Source organism: Lissotriton vulgaris, unplaced genomic scaffold (assembly GCF_964263255.1).
Source record: "Lissotriton vulgaris unplaced genomic scaffold, aLisVul1.2 SCAFFOLD_1179, whole genome shotgun sequence".
In the NCBI taxonomy this organism is placed as follows: Eukaryota; Metazoa; Chordata; class Amphibia; order Caudata; family Salamandridae; genus Lissotriton; species Lissotriton vulgaris.
Genome location: NW_028246015.1, coordinates 232,884 through 258,324, shown reverse-complemented (window position 1 = coordinate 258,324; position 25,441 = coordinate 232,884). Strand labels below are relative to the sequence as shown.

Here is a 25,441-nt window from a genome sequence, read left to right as displayed (position 1 = left end):
ATGATGTCTAGTACTGTTTTCATGGGCTCCGGTAGTGGGTCCTGGGTAAAAGAAAAGACAGCAGAGCCTGCAAGATTTTCCAATTGTTTCTCAAGCCATCCGTCTACCCAACTTTGTGAGGCTTTTTTTCACTGCTTTGCGGGTACCGGAGTGGTGGATTTAGGATGCTGCTGTCACATGACTGTGGGACACATGAACTAGGTGGAACGTCTTGTGGCTCCTCACAATGCATATCCACCTGCCTCCGGATTTTTAACAGTCCGCAGACAGTAGTAGACGATATTGGTGCTCAAAATTGCAAAGTTACGACATTCAGGTGAGAGGCTCTGCTGGTCCCAGATTCGTTACCCAGCATCGATAAAAGGTCTCTATTCCCTTTGGATACTGTGAGAACTGATAGCTATAAAAGCTCAGGTTTGAAGATGAGGGCTCCGGCTTGCCATTGGCTCCATCGGCACACCATCGGCCTCAGTAGCCTGGCGTATGACATCAGATGTCAGACTGCAATGGCAGGGGCGGGGTTGGGAGAGCTAGCACGGTAGACATCAGCAGCAGGACATGGGGCAGCCACTGACGACTCTGAGACTTTTGGCTGCACCACTTTGTTGATGTAATGTTTTACTGTCTTTTCACTGAGACATCCAATCTCCTTGGCCATGTGAATGCAAAAAGCAAACTCAGTCAATTTCAGGCCTTCTGCCACTTGGCACCTCAACAGTATTCATGCGTTCCCTGTGTAACCAATAGTTTTGGGGGCACAGTCTCTTGCTCATAAGTAATGTCTGTTATGAATACGCGAGCTAGCTGAAGTTGAGTCGAATGTCCATAGACAAACACCCTTACCTTAGTCTTTGTAGTGTCAAATTGGTGTGATGCAAAGACACGATCACTGTGGTTTGGGCCATACACACTACTGAGCAAAGCCTAAAGTCTTTTTATCATCAGGAGGGAGCATAGCACCGAGTCGGCCCTGACCATAGTGCTGGATAACATCCACACTCGAGTTGATAGGGGTCAGACCACCCTCCTCATCCTGCTAGATCTCACAGCTGCGTTGACACCCTTTCTCCCTCTGTGTTAACATCTCGCCTGAGGGAGATTGGGGTGGAGGGGTCCGCTCTTAATTTGCTGACTTCCTTCCTAGACCAGAGGGAACAGAGAGTGATGCTGGGGGAGCTTCTATCTCCATCCCTGTCTGTGCAATGTGGGGTCCCTCAGGGGTCGGCGTTAAGTCTGAACCTTTTCAACATCTATGTGACCCACTTGCCAGACTGATAAGAACTTTTGAGATGGAGGTAGTCTCCTATGCCGATGACACCCAGATCCTGGTCTCCCTCTCCCAGTCTATTAACGAGGCTGCCTCCAATTTTAGATCTTGTTTAGAGGCAGTCGCACAATGGATGACATACAATTCATTAAAACTGAATGGAGAGAAGACGGAGATCCTGGTGTTTGGGGGAAAGGAGGACATCTGGTCGGCAAACTGGTGGCCTGCATCACTCGGAGCATGTCCGGTACCCGCCGCTCTGGCTAAAAATTTAGGAGTTTTGATCGATCCTACCCTCAATATGCGTCAGCAGGTGAATAGAACAGTTTCCACCTGTTGGGGCATAATTCACATCTTGAGGATGATTAAACATTACTTATCCCAGCAGGCCAGAAAGCAAGTCGTGGTTGCACTCATAGGCTCCCGACTTGACTATTGCAATGCGCTGTATGCAGGACTTAACAGGGCGCTGCTGCAGCGACTTTCAAATGGTCCAAAACGCAGCGGCCAAGTTTGTGTTGGACTTACCCAAACGTGCGTCAGCCACCTCCGCGAGGAAGGCGTTGCATTGGCTCCCTGTTGAGGACAGGATTTCTTTTAAAATCCTGTGCCTGACCTTTGGCGCCTTAGCGAGAAGTAGGTCAGTGGGGATTGGGGCTCTTTTGGCCCCCTATAGCCCCTCGAGGAATCTGCGCTCCGCTAACAAATCTCTGCTATCTGTACCACGCATTCGCAGAGTCAAATGGGGTGGCAGAGCTTTTTCCACTATAGCACCAAAAATGTGGAATGCTCTTCCTGTGGATATTAAGGCCCTTCCCACTCTTCAGTCCTTCCGGAAAGCCCTGAAGACACGGCTACTTGCCAAAGCATACCCGTAGTTTTGCTTCTGCCTTTTTGTGACTCATTTTTTGATAGGCGCCTTGATGCCTTTGGGTTTTAGTTGCGCGTTATACATTTTCTTTCATTCAATTTTCTTTCAACATGACCTTAGACGTGACAAACCATGAATCTACTAATATAAAAGGACAAGTAACTCAAACATACCACTGCCATAACCTTTGTATCTGCACATGCGCAGACACTACATGCCTGTCTCTGTATTTTAGCATGTTTTACCTTATTGTTTTTAGCCCAGTGGCGTAGCTAGCCCTTCGGCCGCCCATGGGGGTTCCTGGTTTGAGCCCTGCGGCGACCAATGAAGAGGGGGGTGGGATTGGGGTGCCGGCCATGCTTAATTTGTAAATAAATGAGTGCCAAGGCCTTCGTCAGGCGACCAACGGCTGCTTGAAAAACCCATTGTCCTTACCAGCGCTGCCTGTGGCAGTACCACAACTACTAACTACTACCTACTAACCATCATACAACTACAAATTTGACATTTTAGACTATTCCAGGCCCATAAAGCTATAAGAATGGTTGAGTGGCAGTCAATAGGTATTTTTAATGTATATTCAACGTATTAACAACTGTTATTGTGCTAATCTCTAAATTAGACAAACAGTCCACAATGTGGCAGCCTATCATAAATGCCGGTGTCGAAAAGTAAGTGCAAGTGCAGAGCACCGGAAGACACCAGCTCACATTAAGCCTTGGGTGCCGGCGAGATTCCGCCAACGGCCGCATTGTAAAGTGAGGGGGTGCCCCGTTAGGGGGGGTTACTGGCCCCGATATGACAGGTAAGAGCAGGAGGAGGTCAGTGCCCCCAAAACTTGCTCTGCCACTGATTTTCAATCAGAGCTGATGTCAAATCACTTGCAACTTCCTCAGCGCCGTGATGTCCTTTCAGGATGAATGTTAGCGCTTTACAAATAAATAAAATACAAATACAAATACAAATTTTGCAAGACAAACCGGATGCAAATAGGTGAATGAATAGTTCACATGTGCAGTTTGTGAATATTGAAATGGGAATGATTTCCACTATTATTGCGTTATTCCTCCTTTCCGAGGAACGTAATTCAGAAAGGTTAACAAATTGCACAAATATCATCTCCTAGGATTTCCTATTCCAAACACAGATACCTACTACTGATATGCACAACTGAATAATCAGGACCACTTGATTTATGCAATTATGGATCACACACATTTGTCATGTACTCACTCCACTGTCTGCTGCATAACTTTCAGATTTCAACAAATGACCAAAGTGAATCAGGGTGTATAATATTTTTGTCACATCTATATAAAAGTAAGGAGCTTTTCAAAGGCAATATGTGTGTACCTTATAATAAGTTACAGCTGATTACTAATTTGCAATAAATGTATCTTTTTGCCTGTGAAGATTCCTTTGATGCGCCTGTGTAGCCACCTAGCGATCCAAATTCCAGTTTTCCTCTCCCCCTCTCCCCCTTCCCTTACTTCCCTTCCAATCATTTCCCTTCTCTTCCCTTCCCTTCCCTTCCCTTCCCTTCTCTTCCCTTCCCTTCCCTTCCTTTCCCTTCCTTTCCCTTCCCTTTCCTTTACTTCACTGCACTTCACCTCACTTCCCTTCACTTCTTTTCCCTCCTTTTCCCTTCTCTTCCCTTCATCTGCATTGTATTCAGTTTTTTTAACATAACTAGTTAATTCCTTGTGTTCTTTTTTTGTGTTCGAATATTTTTATTGTATGTGAGAAAAAGGTATACAGTCTGATGCTACTGCGATACAACCAGGAAGGGTGAGGTACATGGTGCACATGACAAGGCAGTGGTGTAGGAAGACCTTTTGCCGCCTTCACATGTGAGAACCAGAAGGGGAGGTGCTGGCGATTCCTGCCCTTGCCCCTTCGACAGCTAGAGGTAAGAGGAGGGGGCTTGGAGGAAGGCCACTGCCCCCATAACTTGCAGACCAAAACCCCCCTTGCTACGCCATTGTGACAAGGTGTTGATTAACATTTAGCAGTAGCCAAACTCGAATGTCAAATAAAAGATCAATTGTAAAGATTCAAAAGAAATGGGCCGTGCCTGCCATATCACTAATACAGAATACACCCTAAAGGGAAACAACCTTTACAACGCAACTTTTACCACGCACTACCATTACAATGAAACTTTTACAGCACAACATCCATTACAACGCATGCCATTACAACGCAACCATTACAACACATGACACTACAATGCATACCACTACAACGCATGACATTACAACGCAGTCATTACAACGCATACCATTACAATGCATACCATCACAACGCATAGTACCCTTACACTATCCAACACTTACCCTACTGTTGCACCCCCTAGAGTTAGAATAGTAAATTTTACCGCTACACTATCCAATACTTACCATACATACAATGTAATGGTATGCGTTGTATTGGTATTCGTTTTAAAGGTAGTATGAGTTGTAATGGAATGTGTTGTAAAGGTAGTTTTTAAAAATCTGTTGTAATGGCATGCGTTGTAATGGAATGCGTTGTAATGGATGTTGCGTTGTAAAAAATGCGTTGTAAAGGTATGCGTTGTAAAAGTATGCGTTGTAACGTCATACATTCCACCCTAAAGGCCCCAAGGGTATTGTAACTTGGGTTCTATATTGTTGTGGAATGTGAGCTACCCGGTGGCAGAGATGCTAGCAAATACAGATTCTACCGCAACTTTACGTTCACTGTGTGCCCACCACGTGTTCCTTCCCTGCTGCCTTTTGGGGAGTGAAACCTCTGTCTTAGTTACTCTTATGTCAGTCCGCTCTTTGTAATTTTAAAATACATACACTGCTTTCAAGTGTGTGCACTTTTCAGCTACAGTTAGGGATACTGTGTGTACTGCAATAGGTTGAATTCAATGAATGCAGAGTTCATGGCTCTACTTGGCAGTCTATTGGAGATATTAGGGTCTTTTTAGTCAGTCACATCCTCCAAGGGTGTTTAAAAGTGAGGTACATTACTTAGGGCAGCATCTCTGTTGGGTGAAAGACTACTTGGAAAAAGCCCTAACAGGATGCAAAGTTCACTTAAAACAAAAAAGTCCTTCACTGTGTAAAATAGGCATGCTGACATACATTGGTCCAATGTCAACCAAGCTTCCCCAAATCTCATAAAATGTATTTTCCTTTTTTTTAGCAGTGTTGACTATTTGCTGCAGAAGCAAATGTGAGGTCTCAAGTACTTGGTATAGTTGGCCCCTTTTCAGGATCAATTTGTAAGAAAGACTAATAGAATCCTGACGGGCAGATACTTGATGGCGAATTGGAGGTAAAGATGAGGGGGCATATTATCAAGAATGTGGTGTTAAAATTATCGCTAGTTTAGCGGCAGAAAACTGCAGCTAACGCGGCAATAATGGGCTTGATAATATGCCCTGGAGAATTCCAATAGAAGCCCTTGTTCACACCAGAAGATGGACTTCTATTGGGATTCCCCAGGGAATTCTCCTGCCTCCGCCCAGCCTTTGTCATTATGGCGGTTACTGATGTGAACTACGGGCCATCGCTATCCGACCAGAGCCCCATGAGGAATTTATCCTAAAAAGCATAAGGGATATGTGTTGCCCATATTCAGTTGCCATTTTATTGGTATGATCTTCCAGCTATAAAACATCCTGATGTAAATGACAGTAGTCTTCAAGCCTCCATGTTGGTCCACATCGATATGGACGGACATTTATCTGTGTGACTTTCTGCCCAGATATATTAATAGCGGTGCCATAAGACAGTCAATAACTTATTTTTATAAAAATTATCGCAATTTCCAATCAGCACAGTATCACTGTACAGCCGGGGCTAGTCTTCTAAACCCCTGTCATGACGTAATATTCGAGCCCCTTAAGAACCTCCAACAATAATCTTTGTATCCATTGTCTGGAATCCTGTTACTGTATTGCCTGCTGAGCAAGTTGCTATAACGCTTTGCCTGCTGAGCAAGTTGCTATATACTGAATTTCAGTGCAATAGACGGTCTCCTGATGATGCGTAGCTTAAATCTAATGCATTGCCTTCATGAAATCTACATTTATTGTATGGCTGTTGCCATTTTTGGAAATGTGTTGTTAACAGGATGAATCATTTTATCTAAATTCTATTTTTGTACACTGATTTTTTAATGTCACTATATATGAATTGATATGAACTAAATTAAAAAAATTAGAAAATATGAGATTTATAAAATAAACAAAAATATATATATTCCTACAGTAAAATTTGTGTATTATTGATCACTTGATAGATCATAATGAGTAACGCACAATTTAGGTAGTAGTGTTCCCATAGGGAAACGTCCGCACATTCCACTAGGCACAATAGTAATACAACAAAATAAAGCGTGACAATTTTAAATACACTATTCAATATATAAAGTGGGTGCTGTATCCCCCCCAAACACCTACTACCTCAAGGTGTTGTAGGCCCAAATCACTGTGTGACCAAACTGAAAACACAAAATTGGGTCTGTTCAAAGCACACTGTTAAATTGCATTTTAGTCTTAGCTTTAGTTATCGCTTATTCGGGGATCAGTAGACCCTCTGCTGGACAATAAGGAACAATCAAAAATATCAATTCAAAGAGTGAAGATCCAGGCAGGTCAATCTTCTTGTTGTACCATCAATTCTCTATTTGTATTTTGAAATTGTATACAAGCTCCCAGCACACGGTTTGCGGACACGTGTTTCGTCTTGCACTAAGACTTCCTCAAGGCATAGGCACTCGTGGTAGGTATCCAAATTTCAACTTGAAAGATACGATTATATGAACCTTCTGTACGAGAAGAACCAGATTTGTTCGAATGTCGCTGCGAATTCCCAACACAAATTCAAAGCGACAACTGTATAATCCTATATAGATTTGAAGATAGTTACTTTGTCAAGGATCTATCATGGGATTAACGGCGATCAAACTAACATTCTGTCCCTGCTCCTATATGAGTAAAGGCCTATAACACAAGTATTCTACGTTTTCACCACTAAGTATCGGCTGCACAATATAAAGTAGGATGCGCAATTTGCTAAGTGTTCAGCATTCTAAAATGTCCGAGGTTAACCAATCATAATATGTTGGAACCAGGAGAGTAAGGTTTCGTGGCAGCGAAGCGGACCGTCACCTCCAAGTGCGAGCCATTAATCCCATCAGTCCATGATAGATCCTTGACAAAGAAACAAACAAATCTGGTTCTTCTCGTACAGAAGGTACATATGATGGTATCTTTCAAGTTGACATTTGGACACCTACCACCAGTGCCTATGCCTTGAGAAAGTCTTAGTGTAAGACGAAACACGTGTCGGCACACCGTGTGCTGGGAGCTTTTATACAATTTCCAAATACAAATAAAGAATTGACCTGCCTGGATCTTCACTCTTTAAATTGATGTTTTTGATTGTTCCTTATTGTCCAGCATAGGGTCTACTGATCCCCGAATAAGCGATAACTAAAGCTAAGACTAAAATGCAATTTAACAGTGTGCTTTAAACAGCCCCAATTTTGTGTTTCCAGATCATAATGAGTGGTTACGTTTGTGCATTACACCTAGATTATAGTGTCATATGTTAATTTAACTTGCTATAGTCCTTTACCTAATCTGTCTCTGACAGGAACAGGAACTGGCAGCCAGTCTCCCTCATGCCTCTTTATCCCATCGACAATTACTGCCTTTTAAATCTCACTCGTGCAGGTTCTCTTCCATATGTACTTCTGCTTTCACCCCTTTTCACTGTTCTCTATCTTTGTCTTCCTCCTTCTTTCCTCCTTTTTGTGTGTTGTTCTCTCACATGCTCTGGATCAAATTCTGATTAGGAAAAATAAGTGCTAGTCCTCATAACTGGGTGCCGGTGGGCCCCACCTGCATCCACTGCCTCAAATTAAGCACTGTGCACAGGGCAGCTGTTATTTCAGTCAGACATCGGGTGTCCCAGTTTGTGTGTCTGTTATTGGGTGCTTCCCTCGCTTGTGTTTGGTCGTGGACAATGCAAACAACGTCCAAGAAGAAAGGGGGGGCTTTCAAGGACTTTGAGGCCTAAGGCCAACCCCTCCTGCACATGGAGTGAAGAGCATGTGTCAGATGGAGCGCTCTTACCTTAAATACCTCCCCCTTGCCTTGTCGGGACACCCACTTTAGAAGAAACACATGGTATTCCTAGGTTTCCTTTAATCCAGTCCTCCCCCTCCATAGCGAACAGGACTACAATTCCCAACGTTCTCTTCCGCGTGACGTTTGGCGCTACTCTGAGCCCAGGGTTTCAGTGCACCCTTTACTGAGAACTGCGCATCCTACTCCCCGCATTGATATACTACGAAATAAAAGAGTGCTTGAGAGAAATATATTTAAGGCCATGTTAAGGATTAAGCGCCCAATATAAATATTGAGTAAAAATGCATGATGGCGAATCCTAAACGTATATAACGCGCACAAAACAAATTCACCTGGGCTGTGCCCTTGAACAGACCGGGAGAGTGATTCTTTTTATTGTTTTTCTCCTTGTAGGTCATTCAGTCGACGAATAATGAAGGAAGGAGATGTCATGACTGGCAACCACGTTGCAAGGTAAATGCAGTAGTACTAAGCACGCCCAAAGTAAAACGAACAAGCTTTAGTTTTAGTGCAGTGCGTGCACAAAGAGGCACACGCTTTTTACACACAGATCCATACTCAAAGCAGTATTAAGCCAAAAATATGTGCTGACTCCAACGCCCACATGCTAGAACGCACACACTATTCTTTGGAGACAAGGTATTGCGTGTGGGGGAAGGAGGTGGGCAATGTAATGCATAAGAGGAGGAACAGGCTGGTGCTCATGTGAGAAGCACAGTGTGACATGCACCTCAGAGGAGTAATGGAGGGTGCATCTCTGGGGACCATTGAATGATGTGCCTCAAAGGAGCATTGGTGATGTAATCGCGAGATCAATGAACGCTGTGTTCGGGGGAGAACCGGTTGTTGTGCATTTGGTGAGCACAGGGAGGTGTGCATCAGAGAAGCACAGGATACGCAGGGGTATGTGCAGAATGGGGGTACAGATATAAATACCACACGGGGCAACACTCAGAGGATTCTATAATATTAGCGTGGGCTCAAGTTGTCTCTTGTCAGGAAGAAGAAGTCATCAACACCTACGTGTTTGGCTTTGCTTTAGAATTTTTCCCATCATAAATTTGTATTTATTTATTTTGAAGGTTGTAGCGCAAACATGACCCTTGCGGGTACCAGAGCACTTTACAAGTAAGTTAGTTGAACAAAAGAAACCTTGTATTTCAAAGTAATGTCTTACGTTACAGCTGGTTGTTCTAAGAGTCCGATCCAATGATCATGTGAATTTCGTCATGAGAAGAGATTTAACTTCTTTTTTGAAAGAGGCAGTTGAGGGAAGTCTGGTTTCTGGGGGTAGTGCATTCCAAATCCTAGGAGCAATTCCAGAGAAGGCGCGGTTATATGTATTCTTTTTGTCAAATCTTTGAGGCTTCAGAAGAAGGTTGCTGGCGCTCCAGGAGTATCTGTTTCCGCATGAGAGCTCGAGTTTCTGGTCCGGATACCTCAAGGTGCTGTGATGTAGGTCTTTGTGTGTCCTGCAGTCGATTTTTAATTGAATTCTTGCCTCGAAAGGTAGCCAGTTGATTTCTTTGAAGTCGGGGGAAATGTGGCAATTCTTTTGGGAACCTGTGATGAGCCTGGCCGCTGAGTTGAGTGGTGCACTTAGAGGGGCAGTTGTAGATCTAGGAAGACCACAGAGAGTTGCACTACCATATTCTAGTCTTGGGATTCCTAGTGCATGGACTGCCAGTTTGAAATCATTTACTGGGAGGAAGGGTTTTAATTTTCTTAAGGTGTTCATCTGAAAGTTTGCTCCTTTTGCTGTGGCACTGATATTTTTTTGCATGGGTAGATTACTCTCCAGATTTACTCCCAGCGATTTTGCTGAATCGATTATAGAGGTTGGCAGTTGAGCGCTGTAAGTTGTTTAAGCCATTCTTGTATGATGGCTGGTTGATTAGGTGGAGCGATTAGTAGGAATTCAGTTTTGAGGGCGTTTAGTTTGAGGTGGTTTTCAGTCAACCAAGACAGATTTTTTTGTAGCGTTAGATTGAGAGATTTGATGTCATCCGGAGAGTTTATCTTTAAATATAGTTGCCTGTCATCTGCGTACATGTGAAAGTGGATATTTGATGAATTGAAGATTTCAGTGAGCGGCTCCATGAATAGGTTGAACTGTGTAGGTGAGAGGGAGGAGCCCTGGGGTACTTCTAATGTGACTGGGACGGCCCTGGACAGGAATTGATTGAACTTGAAACTTTGGGATCTACTGAGGAGGAAAGAGGTAAACCAATTTAGTACTGACCCTGATAAGACCATTCTATATTTCAAGAGGTCTAGTAGATTATCATGTTTGGTGGTGTCAAAGGCTGAAGATTAGTCAAGCAGAATAAGTAAGCAGGTTTCGTTCTGGTCTAGGATTTTTAGTGCGTCATCTACTATGTGGGCCACAGCCGATTCAGTACTATGCCTTGCACGGAAGCCAGATTGGAATTTATTGAGCAGGTGGAAGTCGGTGATGTGGTTGTCTATAGCCTGAGTGGGATGTTGGAAATTGGTCGGTAGTTATTTTAGTCGTGGGGCTTGCCATCGGTTTTTTAGGATGGGGAATACTTTTCCCGTTGTGGGAAGTTCAGGAATAATTCCTTGGAGTAGGGCGGTATTGATAATCATTGTCCAAAGTGGCATTAGCACCGTTATGAAGTCGTTTACATAATTTGCAGGAAGAGGGTCAGAGAATTGGTTGGAGGGGTTCAAGGACGTGAGTGCTTTTAGAATTGCTTCTTCACTATAAGTTGTGACGGAGGCCCATGAGGCGTTATTTTGAGGGCGAGCTTGGGTGTGCAAGTGATTGGGGTTGCTAGAGTGTGAAATGACGTGTCCTTCTGAGTGGCAGTCTGAGCTACTAAGGCCTTAAGTAGGTCCGTCTTCAAGAGTTATGTCTTTTTTGTGAAGAAGGAGGCAAATTCTTCACAGATGGGTGGTGTGCATGGTCCAGCTTGGGGAGGGTGAGATACGCCAATAGGTTGAGTTTTAACTAATTCAAATAGTTTTTTAGGGTCAGTAGTTGGTTTGGACCCACTGATTTTTAAAAAAGTTTGCTTTTGAATGTCTGATCTTTCTATAGTAGGAGTTTCTGGTGGCTCAAAGCAGTTTGAAGTGGTCCTGGGATGGTAATGACCTCCATCGCCGTTCAGCTAGTCATAGGGCTCGTCTTTCCTCGTTGACTTTACCGTCGTACCAGGGCTTAGAGTCTTTTGTGGAGAGCCTCTTCAGTTGTAGAGGAGTGGTTGTGTCTAATATCGTGGTCTTAGAGTTAAAGCAGTGGTTTGTCAAAGCTTGAACATCAAAAAGGTCTTCGGGGGGAGCAGGAGGTTGACACTGGTGGAAGTGGGTAGGTCTGTGAGGGAGTTTTTAAGGTTCCTCTTCCATAGTTTAGGTCTCGTAGGTTGTGCTGAGTGTAGTTTAACTGATTCCTTGATGAGGAAGGTGATTGAATGATGATCAGACCAATCACATGGAATGATCGTGTTAAGCTGAATAGCCTCTGGGTTGGCAATAACCAAGTCAAGGATTGAGCCTTTAACATGTGTGGGGCTATTGCAGATTTGGATAAGGTCAAGGTCTGAAATGAATGTTTTGAGGCTATTTACTGCCGGGTCATTATGGTCATTCCAATGGAGATTGAAATTACTGAGGAATATTTGGGCATTTTGTTGACCAGTATGTGTGGTCACGATATCCATGAATTGCTCGATCACCTGGCGGGTGGTGTGGCTCACTGGTTAGAGGCAGCAGACCCAGAAGCAGAAAACGGCCCAGGACCAGGGTTCAATTCCCGACGCGGCAGGGTCGTGGACCAGGGTGCGCGGACTCGATAATTCTCGCCTCGTTGCCTACTCTAACCAGGGATCACACTCGGCAACTCTGGGCATTAGCTTGCCTCATCTCCACAACGGCCCCCCACATTCGAATGGGAATGCCCTTTTTTCATCTTGGAGATACCCAGTAGGGACCATCTCACAGGCATAGCCAGGACGGGTTCCCCAGCGATCTACAGCGCCACGACGTCTCAGGGCAGCAGTGCGCTTTACAAGACACATTACATTACATTACATTACATTACAATGTGTGCAGTGAACAGATTGGTTTGTTATTACTTGTAGAATTATATTTACAAGGGGATATTGCCACCAGACCTCCACTTTTAGTGATGGTCTGCTGGCAATATCCCCTTCCCCTTATTTACAAGGAGGCGTTAAGCTACTTAATGTGGCTTAACCTTTTCAGGCTTCACTTAGAGGAAAAGGGGAATGCAATGAGTGTGGCAGTGGCGTTCCGCTGAAACACCCATTGCTTTTTCACGCTGCCCTATATTTACAAGGATGGGGCAGTTCCAAAAACTAAGGCCAAGTATAACTTGGTTTTAGGAAGGCGATACAAGGAGAAATTATTAATTCTGCTCGTATTTTTTCTTTCGAACGCTGCACGCAAAGAAACAGCAAATCACCTGTAAAGATTGTTTAAACATAAACAATCGCCCCTGCAGCGCAGGCACCCTTGCAGCATGGCGCAAGGGTTCCTGCGCTGGCAACAGCACCAGGGGGAGTGCAGGGCTGTGCCGTATGTTTATAAATACGGATCATACCTGCATTTAAGAAATGTCGGAGTGCGGAGTTAATCATTTTGGAGTAACACCGCTCTCCGACATTTTATTGTAAATATCCCCAGGGTGTGCCTTGCACTCACACGTGCTACATGAATACTGCTGAAAAGTTTTATGCCACACGCAGTACAGTTTATTCACATTTTAGATAGCCCTGCTGTCAGTCACTTGTTTTGCCTGACTGCAATGTCCTGACACCCAGATTTTTAATAGTTTTTTGTCATTCTTCGGAGCAGAATATTCTTTCCAATTGAATGCTGCTTATAAATAACAAGGTACACGTCTCTGAATCAGACAGTAAATATAGGACTTTGTTTACGCTCAAAATTTGCCATTTTAAAGACCCCCACAGAGTGTAATTAGGGCTTTTGTCAGGACCAAGTGAGTGATTAGTGAGGGGCAAAGGTGAAGAATGCCTCACAGGCACAGCATGCAAAGAGTTTCCGCATGTCGCTGTGAGCATGGGCACCAAAACAATTACTGTAGTAATCATCTATACATTGACTACAACACATTCATATTGCCTTTAAGATTGCATTTTATGTTGCGATACACTATATGTCTTGTCATATCTTTTTCCTTCCCCAACAGGTGATTTTCCAAGTGTCAGTGAGTACGCCGAAACTTACACCACACATCTTAGCGCGTGTGTAGGTACCGCACAGGTTTCATGTGGCTTCCTTCACCTTTGACACTCACTAATTACTCACTTGGTCCTGATGAAAGTCCTTTCACTTTTTATACGAGCTAAAACATGTAGACCGCCACACATAGTCAACTAACGGTAATAATTCCTAAATAGTTGCACTACACAGATTATTTTTAACTATATCCTCCACCGCCAATATTAAAAGTTGAGGCAAGGATTCTCAGAGATATTTGTAACTTCAGTAATTCACCTCAGATCACATATCTGCACAACACCAGATCCGATGTAATCAGGCGTCGTAGCACAACCAGGGGGCACTCGGCCGCCTGCATGGGACCCCAATGATGAAGCATGACACCAACTAGGTTGATGTGCGAGGGGTCTTTAACGAACACCTAATGGGTCCATGTTCATACTACTCACAGTGATTGTAATACGTACATATTGTGGGCCCGCCCACATTGTTTGAGTTTAGCATCAATTTGGGGAACAGGACAAACCCCCTGTTCTATCCCTTGCTCTCCCCCTAATTTATTCCCATAAAACAGTTATATCATAGGTATGGACACCCGCCACGTTTGTGGCGTAGTGCCCCGTCTGCCAAACTTTAAGTAAGGCCCAAAATGCTGTGACTGGCACCTGCTCATAAACCACCATAGATCTTCTCTCCTGTTCTGAAGGAGCACTTTTGACCAGCTCAGAGGGTCTGGATTGCGCTCTCGCATGTTGCATCAGTCATCTGCACTACCTTAAGGCTACATTATGGAGATGTATTTCATTTTATTCACATTTAAGTTATATATGCAGACATGTGCATTTAAGTTATATTTTCAGCCAGTACTTGGAAATCTCCTGAAGCTTGTTTGATGGTTTTGTTAATCTTAAGAAGAAAATATTTCTACCATTTTAGGGGGTCGGATAAGTGGGTGGTCCTTACTTGCCTGCGTGATGAATTTCTATGTCTCAGGCAGCCAACAACGCCTCTCTGTTCAGAAGGAGCACCTCTTAAACAACTCACAAGGTGTGGTAGTCTCTCACACATGTCGCATCGGTCCTCCCACAATGATTTATAGTTTATTTACATTCCAGTTACTTATGCTTTGTTTCTTGGCAAGGGTTTCATTGTATTTGTCATTTTTGCCGCTCACGGTGTACTCTCTGTGGGAAGGACGACGTGGGATTTCCTGCGCTCTGTTAGCGCTTTCCAGCTTGTGAGGGTCGTGCTGTGGGGAAAGGACCTGAACTGCACCTGACGCCGAGGGACTGCGAGGACCAGCAGGCTCTCTGCCTCCCAGCTGCTGCCTCTTCCCTCGGCGTTCCCGCCCCCCGCCTGGACACTACAAGGACCTATCGCGGCCCCCGCTCTGCGGGAGCCGCTCACGGTGTACTCTCTGTGGGAAGGACGATGTGGGATTTCCTGCGCTCTGTTAGCGCTTGCCAGCTTGGGAGGGTCGTGCTGTGGGGAAAGGACCTGAACTGCACCTGACGCCGAGGGACTGCGAGGATCAGCAGGCTCTCTGCCTCCCAGCTGCTGCCTCTTCCCTCGGCGTTCCTACCCCCCCCCCCCGCCTGCGGTGATTTAATCTCGCTCCTATTCCCGCGACGCGGGACGTGCGCGGGACATAGCCCGGGGCAAAGCCCGGGCAAAGGGCGGGCCCTCTACGGCCCTCAAATGCCGGATAGGGATGGGACAGGCCACCCCCTTTGGCTGCCACACTGTAGGCCAACTATAAAGAAGGTAAAGACCCCCTTTTAATCAATTTGTCTTTATATTTACTTTGTAATATATCGCCTCCCTATATCCCTTTACTACCATGACCTCCAAGGGGGACCATTCAACTGGCGTTGCAGGCATTGGGCAAATGTCCTCCCTGCTAGATGAGTTAAACTTCCTATGTAAATCCAACTATGCTGTACTGGAAACTCCCCCTCCGCCCAAAAGCGATAGTACCCTATCAGACAAGGCTACACTCCCAGATTCCCCCATATCTTCTATTTAAACCAGCAGCCCGAACACTAAAAGTAGTGAACCCCCGCAGGTTCCATCTCTGAAGAGGAAGTATAACAGGGTTAATCTAGGTGGAAACAACCCCAAAACCCAGAAATTGTGCCCAAGCCCATCCAACGCTAATTACTCAATGACTCCACCGACTGTTGAGTATACAGAGGCCTTAACATCTCCTCCCCTCTTGCACATATTACCCCTTGTCGAACAAATGGTTAGCTCTATGATAGCTCCGCTGCTGGATAAAATTAACATGTTAGGGGATAGGCTCTCTGGATTAGAGAAAGCCATCAACTCAAACCCGCTGGCTGACAAATGTAGTGACACACCCAAGTCACCTCCTACTCACCTAGGCCCTAAACCACTTGCGCAGGATAAAAGGCGTCAAACACAACCTACTGCCCCTAGTGCAGTAAAAAACAGCAAAAAACAGCTAAATACCCCGATAAAGTTTCCCTTCCCCAGTTGACCGCACCTAGAGCAGGTCACAATAAAGCGAATTCTATTAATTTACAACCGGAAGCGGCCCGTACGTGTGCATCCTTGCGGGTGTACCTGCTCTCCCACCTGGAAAAACTGAGTCATCATGATTTAGTTAATAAAACTAAATTCTGGCTGTCAAAAAATAGGCCACTGCCTTGCAATTTATATGGAGCAATAAGGAGCGTCAGAGGGGTGGGCTGGCTGGGCTCCCTTACCAAAGATGTACCTGGGGACTTGGTGCTTGTGAGATTTAGAGACAGAAATATTGTCCCTTACTTGAAAACCTGGCCGCCTCAAGTAAGAGACGGCCCAATATCTACATGGGACTTACACGATTTCTACCCCAAAATCCAGTGTTTTCCACCTCTTCCGAAATCATACCCCATATGGTAGGATTCATAAAATGTATCATGTTCCTTTTTATTTTTGGGAAACATCTGGACATGTAACAAAAAACTAAACATGAACTCCTACGACTACATATGAACTCCTCTGATACTGTCTCAACTTTGGTGTGGAAAAATATTTATGATTTGGACCCTATCCTACTGCATCTTGGTCTCGTAAAGTGTTTTTTATTATAATCTGGATAATAAACTGTATGTATTATGAACTTTTATGGTTTTGTATCACAAAAACCGAATAAAGTATATTTGATTGATTTGAGTGAAAATATCCTTTCCATTCAGTGGTGTTCATGTACTGCATAATTATAACTACAGTGAACACCCCCACAGTTGTGGTGCAGGCCACCAACTCATCCAATTGATTGATCATTCCCTTCCTGCTCAGTTGAATCCCCTTTTTACACAATGCATTATGGTAACCGGAAAGAATCTTTATTATGCATTTAGTTGTTTGAAACCATTTTTGGACAAAATACTATAAAAATGTCAAAATAAATGTACAAACTTAAAATAACAAGTGTATGCACATTCAACCAATAAATTGCCTTTTATAAAATATCTAAGCAATAATATAGTGCATTATACTGGATCAAGCATCTACTTCTCATAATCTTGTTTCGTACCAGGCACTGTTATTTGTGACAAAAATAAAAAAAAAATATTCTAATGACAGTGCTTACATTTCAATCTTATTTCCAATTGTTCGATTTTTTTAAAAACTGCACCAAGAAAATGTCATACTTTGTAAAATAGTTTGTGTGTACTCACCAGTGGATCACAGGGCTAGTACTACATCTCTCGTTGTAATAGTATAATAGGAGATGTAAGAAATCTGGTTGTAAGCAGTGGATTTTTTTTTTGTTTTCCCTTATGCACCTCTGGGTTTTGGACCGCTGCTCTGGGATCTCTCAAGGGGAGTCTCTTTCACAGGGTTTTGAGTTGTAACCTCCAGTGTACCGTTTTAAAATAAGGTCCACTGCAGTGGAGTTGCAGTAAGAGACACTATTCGGGGAGGTCTTAGGGCAGACAGGGCCTACTGGCCTCAACTGGGGAATTTGGGGTCATTTGCCACTGATGTCCTGAGGTGCATTAATCTATGTCCCTACAAACTATGCCGAGCGTAGCCCCTTCCACACTTGACTCTCAGGACAGTGACAGGGATCAGTCACACAGTTCTCAGGAAGGTGGGGTCAGGAGATCTGGACTGAGGGCAGACATAAAGATACCACTCGTAAATTTACTTTGTGAATCCCCAAAGTCGTAAACTTAGACATTTGGTCTAAATTTAGACCAAACGTCTACATTTACATTTGTGAATATGGCCTAATAACTTTAATGTTTAACCCCATGTTTGTCTTTTCAGAAGAATACTGTGCTGTCAGTCACACAGAAGTATTAAATAATCAATTTTAGTATTCAGGTCACTGACCCACAGTACAGTGCTCCTTTGTGGTGATGCAGCCACCATAATTCCTTGCTAATTTCACCTGGGTATCCCTTTAGTGCCCAATTTCCCCCCTTTAATAGTCAGCTAAAAGCATGAATCAGGTTGTGATACAGTCTCAAGGTTCCACCACAAATTAAATGCGCACTCAGTTTATGTTTTTCTCAGTTCTTACCCCTGGTGGTGTTGTAGTTAGATAATAGTCTTTTCCTCACTCCTTTAGAGTGATTTAGCTGCTCCTCCACATTTGTGTAGGCAGGGCCACAATGAGCAAAGATAGGCCAAGCTCAATGGATAGGTCAGGTTTGGTGTGCATTTTGATTTATGTTTCTGCCTGGATTAGTCCTGCAGTGCAGTGGCCGTGGTACAGATGCAGTCTTAGTTGCTGCAGCTTCCTCGGACAAGCATTAGCTTAAGGGCCCGATAGGTCAATGACAGTTGCAGCCCTGGAAAAGCCAATGAGAGAATCACTGTGGAGGCAGCCCTGACTAAGCCAATGGCAGTTGCAGACCTAATAGGTCCAATCGGATGATCATGGCAGATGCAGCCCCACCTGGCCAATGGCAGTGGCCGCCCCAAATGGGCTGATGGCAGTTGTTACCTGAAGCAGTTCCTGCCACGAACCAGTGGTAAGAGACCAGAGATTCTCTGCAGCATTAGGTGCACTTAGCACCCTCTTAGTTAGTCAGATCTCTCTGCATGTCCCTTAGTCTCCATGAATATGCTTGGCCTCTTTCATCAAGGAGTCTCTCCTCCTGCAGGGCCAGACATACTCCTTTCCTCTGTCTTAAGGCATCTTCTAGGCACTTTAGGCAGATCCTCAGCTACTCCTGCTGAAAATGCAGACTTCAGGTGATTTTCTCTCAATTGTGGTAGACTATCTGCCAGTCAGTCACTAGGTCTTGTTGAACAGCAGTCCATCAAGCACTCTGTGGAGCAATCCCATCCCTGGTCATGAAGGAACTGGAACAAAGAGAGGTGGTTTGAGTCCCACTTTTATGCACAATTTCCAGACATAGAGTCTGGATCCGTGGTCTTTCACTATAGAACCAGTTTAGGTAGTTCTTTTTTCATGTGCCCTCAGGCTTCTCTCCAGATACAGCCTTAGTGTAGTTTTGATGCTTCTCAAAGCAGGTAGCTCTGGGGTGTCTCTAAACTGGAGCATCCACAATGTCAGAATGAGGGTTTTCATCATCTGGCTGTCATCAGACCAACTGAGGCACTAATCATGGATAGACATACCAGCGGCTAGAAATGTCATCATCTCATACAACAAAAACGAAGTCTCATTCCTCACCCTTATCATCAATCTAGTTGTAGTGCGAAAGCAAGCTAATCAGCAGCCCCTTGATAACAGAGATCTTCATGGAATTTCTAAAGGCAACTCTGCCTCCATATTCCTGACAATGCTTGGATTGCCTCCCTGCAGCCGCAGTAATGCAGGCAATACATTTTGAATAGCTTTGGCGCTGTTTGACGTATCTTCACAAAAGTTTACAAAAAAGAGTCATCGTAAGTCTTGTCAAGCATGGACAGTTTCGAGGTGATCTGTCAAGCAGAGGCTGAAGAAAGAGGGGGACAAAAAAGTGAGTTTCCCATGTTAATTCCTGTAGAAGCTTTTAACATGACCACAGCACGAACCACTGAATGGAATTACACCAAATTTGGCAGGAAAGTAGATTTTGGTTCACAGATCATGCTTTCAGTTATCCAGTGCAAATCCAATCAGTAGTTGAGAAATTTAAATATCAAAAATTAAGATATTTGCGATTGCTGCTAATTCGCCAATAATACTGATATTGTGCAGAGAAATGCAGAGCACTGATTGGCTGCCAACACTACCACTAGGAAGTGTTAGCAGGCATGATGGTACTCAGCTTCAATAGTACCACAAAAAAACTATAAAAAAAGAAAAGGGGGCAGGTGTCAGGTTTGGATTATCTTTGGGACTGGATCGATGCTCAGTATGGTACACCTCTTGACAATTCCACATCTGAATGCTATAACAGCGCAGACTGTTGAAGGGATCAAGCGAGGGAAGGAAAGGATGGAGGGAGACCTGGTGAACAGGGGACAGAATTATTATATGAACTGTGAATGCAGCCTAAGGAAAAATTATGTTATGTCTCATTAAATAACTGTAAATAATAAGAAGGAAGACCTTAACCTTGCACATTCAGCTTCTGTTACAATAATCAATACCATCTAGTCATGATTATTCAGTGCTGTAAGCCTTTGGGGATCCACTGGATTCTGTGCACACTATACCATACTTTGGTATAGTATATAGAGAGCCAGCTTCCAACAGCCCCACCAAGGGATGATCCAACCTACCCTCTACCTGGTGGGAGAGAATGTAGCACCCTGTCTTGGTCATGAACTTGACATCCCTCCCGGATATAACAGACCACAACATGGTGAAGTCTCAGCATGCAGGGGCCCTCAGTGTCAGCTGAGGTGCCTCCTCTGATAATCCTATGAGATGATGAATATTTATAATAAAAGGTATCCTTGCAATATATGTATAGATTAGCAATTTTATGGCTATGTAGATAGCCCTTTCGCCCAGTGGAAGCAGATAGAACAATACTTGTACATTTGTGCTTAAAAGCCTTGTACTTGGTGTTCGAGGCATCATCTTATGCGAAGCCAGATGTGTAAACAGAAGTAGTTTCAGAGAAACGAATTCAACATTGTCATGTACACGAATATGTCAAAAAGGTCACAGCAGTACTACAAAAGAGGACCATGTAAGAAATGAGCAGCTTCGATGCATGGGCCTAACCTGGGCACATAACAATTTGGCCACAGAGAATAACAAGAAATGGTGTTGTATGACCTTGTATGTGGTGTTCAGCTAAATCCCAGCAGAAGAACAAAATACAAAAACATATGCCGCCTATTTGCAAAATAAGAATGTGGCACAAAAATAAGCGTGATATTTTGTGGCGTGTGCAAAGCAAAAGCGGACGACAATGTGCACAGTTAGGCCAACACAGGGAAAACGCCAATGGGCTCTGTATGAAACAAATGACATAGCTATCTTTATAGTGTAAAAGCCAAACATTGAAATGTTGCTTACCAGTTTCTGACAAAGGGACAAGTTGGTGACGAAAGCCGAAAATACCAGGAGCCTTTCCAGTGTCTGTGTAATCATGTGAGATCAGCAACTCTGTTATAGATGGTAACAAGCAGAAGTGGCACAGAATGCTTCCAACAAGCAGCACAGCATATAAGATAGATCCCCAGGAAAGGGGCAGGGAGCCAAGGGAATTTATGAAGAGAATAAAAACATGATAAAGAAGCAAGGATTGGGTACAAACTGAGAAAGCAACCACCAAAAGCATTAACAAACGCAGCCCACACGAATTAGCAGCCTTTTATACAGATTGCTATTCTTGTCCTGTAATTGTTGTTCCCAACCTGGAAGTGTGATGTGCTGTAACATATCAAAGAGCTCTTCGCCATCGTCAAGTTGTTCGCCAGGCCCAACAGCGAGACCACAGACGTTCCCACCTTTCCAAGACCTCTGCAACAAACTTGGCACCTTCTTTCACCATAAGGTCAGGAAAATCTACAACCCTAGACCCAGGCACTATGCCGCCACCATCGCACACAACAAAGCCACACTCCAACAGACCATGCTCTACTGGACCACGCTCACACCAGAAGACACTCTCAAGATCATGAAGAGCATCTACTCAGGAGCCCTGACGTATCCTTGCCCATACCACATCTTGCACAGAGCAGCCGCCACCATCGCCCCCCAGCTTCGCTGCACCATCAACTACTCCATCAAAACCGCCACTTTCCCAAAGATTGGGAAACACACCGATATCAATCCCCTGCTGAAGAAGCCGTCCTCAGACCCGACAGACCTCAAAAACTTCCTCCTCTCCTTCCCAGCCAAGGTTATCAAGAAGGTCATCAATGCCCAACTCTCCGAATTCATCCAAGTGAACCACATCCTGAACACCTCACAATCCGGCTTCCGAAACAACCACATCACGGAGACTGCACTCCTCGTCGCCACCAACGTCATCCACTCCCTCCTTGACTGGGTTGAGACCAAAGCCCTCATCCTACTAGACCTCTTGGCTGCCTTCGATACAGTTTCCCACCGCACCCTAATCCCGAGACTCCACAACGTCAGACTCAGCAAGTCAGACTACCACCTTTCCTCTCAGAACCCACAGAGATCAGCTGTGGAGTGCTCCAGGGTTCATTCCTGAGTCCCACCCTTTTCACCATCTACATGGCCTCCCTCGCAGCCATCGTCAGAAACCACAGACTCAATATCGTCTCATACGCCGACGACACCCAGCTGATCCCCTTCCTCCCTAATGAACCCCCAACCGCCAGAACTAACTTCCATAGTGGAATGAAGGCCATTGCTACCTGGATGAAAGACCGCTTCCTCAAGTTCAACTTGGACTAGACTGTAGTACTCATCCTGGGACCCATTCCTTCAGCATGGGTAGACTCCTGGTGGTCAGCCGCTCCAGAATCTCTCCCCACCCTGACGGACCAGGCACACAACCGCGGCATCATACTGGACTCATCACTCACCATGAACCGTCAAATCAAAGCAGTTTCTTCGGCCTGCTTCTACACTCTCAGCCTGCTTCAAAAGACATTCAGATGGATCCCAACAGAATTCAGAATGACAGTCGCCCACACACTCATCACCAGCAGCCTCAACTACAGCAACGCACTCTATGCCGGCGTCACCCAGAAACAGCTCAAGAAACTACAGAACATTCAAAGTACTGCTGCTAGACTGGTACTCGACATCCCCCCTGCAGCAACATCATGCAACACCTCAGACAACTCAAGCTCCTCACTCAAGCGTACAAAGCTCTACGCGACGAAGGACAAGTATACCTGAACCACTGCCTCAAATTCTACGTACCTGCCAGACAACTACGATTCTCCCAACTCGCCCTGGCTGCTATCCCCAGGATCCACAAGACCAGAATCGGAGGAAAGTCATACTCCCACCTCGTTGTCAAGACCTGAAGCACCCTGCCCTGCCACCTCAGGCAATCCGCGATGCACACCCAATTCAGGAAGAGCCTCAAGACCTGGCTCTTCGAATGATTCTCCACCCAGTCCGACTAACAGCCCCCTCTCCCCACACCTGGAGACCATCACCGGTGAGTAGCCACACTATTCAAGACCCTGATTGCTTGATTGATTTAGTCTTTGCATGCCTGGGAATATTTACATCTACCCATCTCACAAATCCTCCAATCTTCACCTTTTGGGATACAACAGTGCTTCCTCATAATCTTGTGTTGCAGGTGGAATTGTTATACCCTTGTCCCTATTCCTGATATTGGTAAAGAAAATAACTGTGGAAAGGAATTATAACAAACTTGGAATGTAACTTTACTTTACTCAAGGAAGTGCCTTCAATAGTGTTCAAGGAAATAGTGTTTAGAAAGTGTTTTAATCTCCACATAAAGAGTTTAAAATATCTGGAAATTCATCTGGGAAGGTCAGAGCTCTAGGATTTGCAAGTCCAAAATTAAAAAAATTATTCTTACCTGGATGAACAGAGAAGCTTTTTACCTGGTGACCATTTCAGTTCTGTAAAATCCAAAGTCAGGTTTATGGACCTGAAGCTCTTGGCTGGCTGTCCACACAGACAAAAATCTGTTGTTGCAGCCATTGCAGGACAACTTGGTGCTTTGGTTCAGACAGAGTCCTGAAAAATAGATTGATAGGAGCCAAAAGGGAAGAGGGGTAACATCCACTGAAAGCACGGCCAGAAGATCCCCAACAAACAAAACTGAAAAAAAAGTAAACTCAGCCATCTGCAGGGGTTCGGGCACAGGGTCAGGCAGACTCCCACTACACACAAACGCTGTGTGCTATTCCCCACCGCCGAAACTTGTGGCCAGCCCCGGCTGCTCATGGTTGGCCTAAGGCCATGCACAGTGGAGGTTGTCTGTGGATAGAAAGATAGTGCAAGGAAAAGTTGTAAATGACATATGAAACAAAAACCCCAGGAAATTCACTGAAACAAATACTGAAATGAAATATGGTTATAATACCTTAACCTATGTTTCTAAAAACGTAGAAATTCACAGAAAAAAATCACAGTTAAAGTGAATTTATAGTTAAAAAAATCTTTTAAAACCCTGAAATTCTCTGGGTACAGTTAGGTAAGATAACCATATCTTACATCCCCATTATGCAATACTTACGACCACACATATGACATTGATATATCAAATGACATAATCAATTACATCACAGATAAGTTCACTGATGATAACATTTAATTATACTGCTTTTGACATTAGTCTTGATTTTTGATGTGAAGGATACATTTAGATATTTACATTATATGAGTTCAATCTTTTCTTTCACAGTGAGTTGCTTTGGAACTACCGTGCAGTGAAAGTATTTTTATTGGTTATATACACTGTTTTGCAATATAATGGTGCTATTTTGATCTTTAAAAACAGTTTAAAGCTTTCATAAAGGGATATGTTTCATTGTGTGTGATTACATTCTGAGTTAGGAGTAAGGGGTTCAGATGGTATTTTTTGCATGTGCGTGTTGCGGTATATGGTATTACATATTAATTGGTGATAGTATGTATAATGGCATTTCTATTCAAGCCTGCCATAATAAGACTGACTGTGCTTTTTTGTGTTTGTAGTTATCAGTTGATATGTGGTTGTATGAAACTGGTAAAATTTTTAAATTGCATTGTGATTTTCTAAATCATAGAGGCGTGTTGCAGTATGCTATTAAATGTTTACATTTTTATTGCAGTTGTATGGTATTTTATAATGGTTGTTTAATGTTGTGATGATGCACGTACTGTAGTGAGATATTGTATGTGTTTGTGTATGTTAGCAGCTTTATAGGCGTTTATGACATTTGCTCTTTGTCTCAATATTGTCGTATGCGTTTAAAAATAACTGTAAAAACTGCATCCAGATGCCCCACTTTCCCCACACCATCTCTTGCAAAGAAAGAAGGGAGGATCTTCCTTTTTAAAGGGTACTGGACTACAGAATCTCCACCCACATCCAGCACCAATCAGGTTCACAACAAGGAAAAAAGAGAGACATCTCTGAGCAGGGAGCCTGTAGACCATGAATCGGTGGAATATGAGTTAGAGCAAGCATCCATAAGGCCCAGTATAAGCTGCATTGTCCTGACGCCCTATGAGAAGAGGCTGGACCAGCAGTAAAAGTATTGACTGCATTCTCTGATTTTTAGGGCACTCCATTTTCAGGATGAAAGAATGGGCTGCAATCCCATTGATCTAAACTATTGACATCAAAGTGTAAAATTTGGGACGGTTTGAAAGCCAGTATTTTACTTGAACTATTGGGAATTGTAAAAATTTTGAAAAAGGTGTAAGTTTGCAGGAATACAGTAGTTCTTGTATAGAAGAAATAGCTGTTACAAACTGAGTTATGGCTCTGGCTCAAATGAGTAAAACCACTGAAATTTCCCAGTTATGGTTATGAATGCACACAACACATGCCATAACTCATGGCGCACCTAATGCACAATGGCACAGAGACACAAAAACAGGAAACGTTAAAAGTGATTG

General features: G+C 44.0%; 1 protein-coding gene across 1 annotated transcript in view; it reads left to right on the top strand.

The window, feature by feature from the left end:
* Nucleotides 1-25,441, top strand: part of LOC147666168 (prostaglandin reductase 1-like) — a 391,471-nt gene that overhangs the window by 172,162 nt on the left and 193,868 nt on the right. Inside the window, exon 5 of the mRNA XM_086949249.1 lies at nucleotides 8,662-8,721. Coding sequence (XP_086805375.1) covers nucleotides 8,662-8,721 — 60 coding nt within the window. The remainder of the gene's footprint in view (nucleotides 1-8,661; nucleotides 8,722-25,441) is intronic.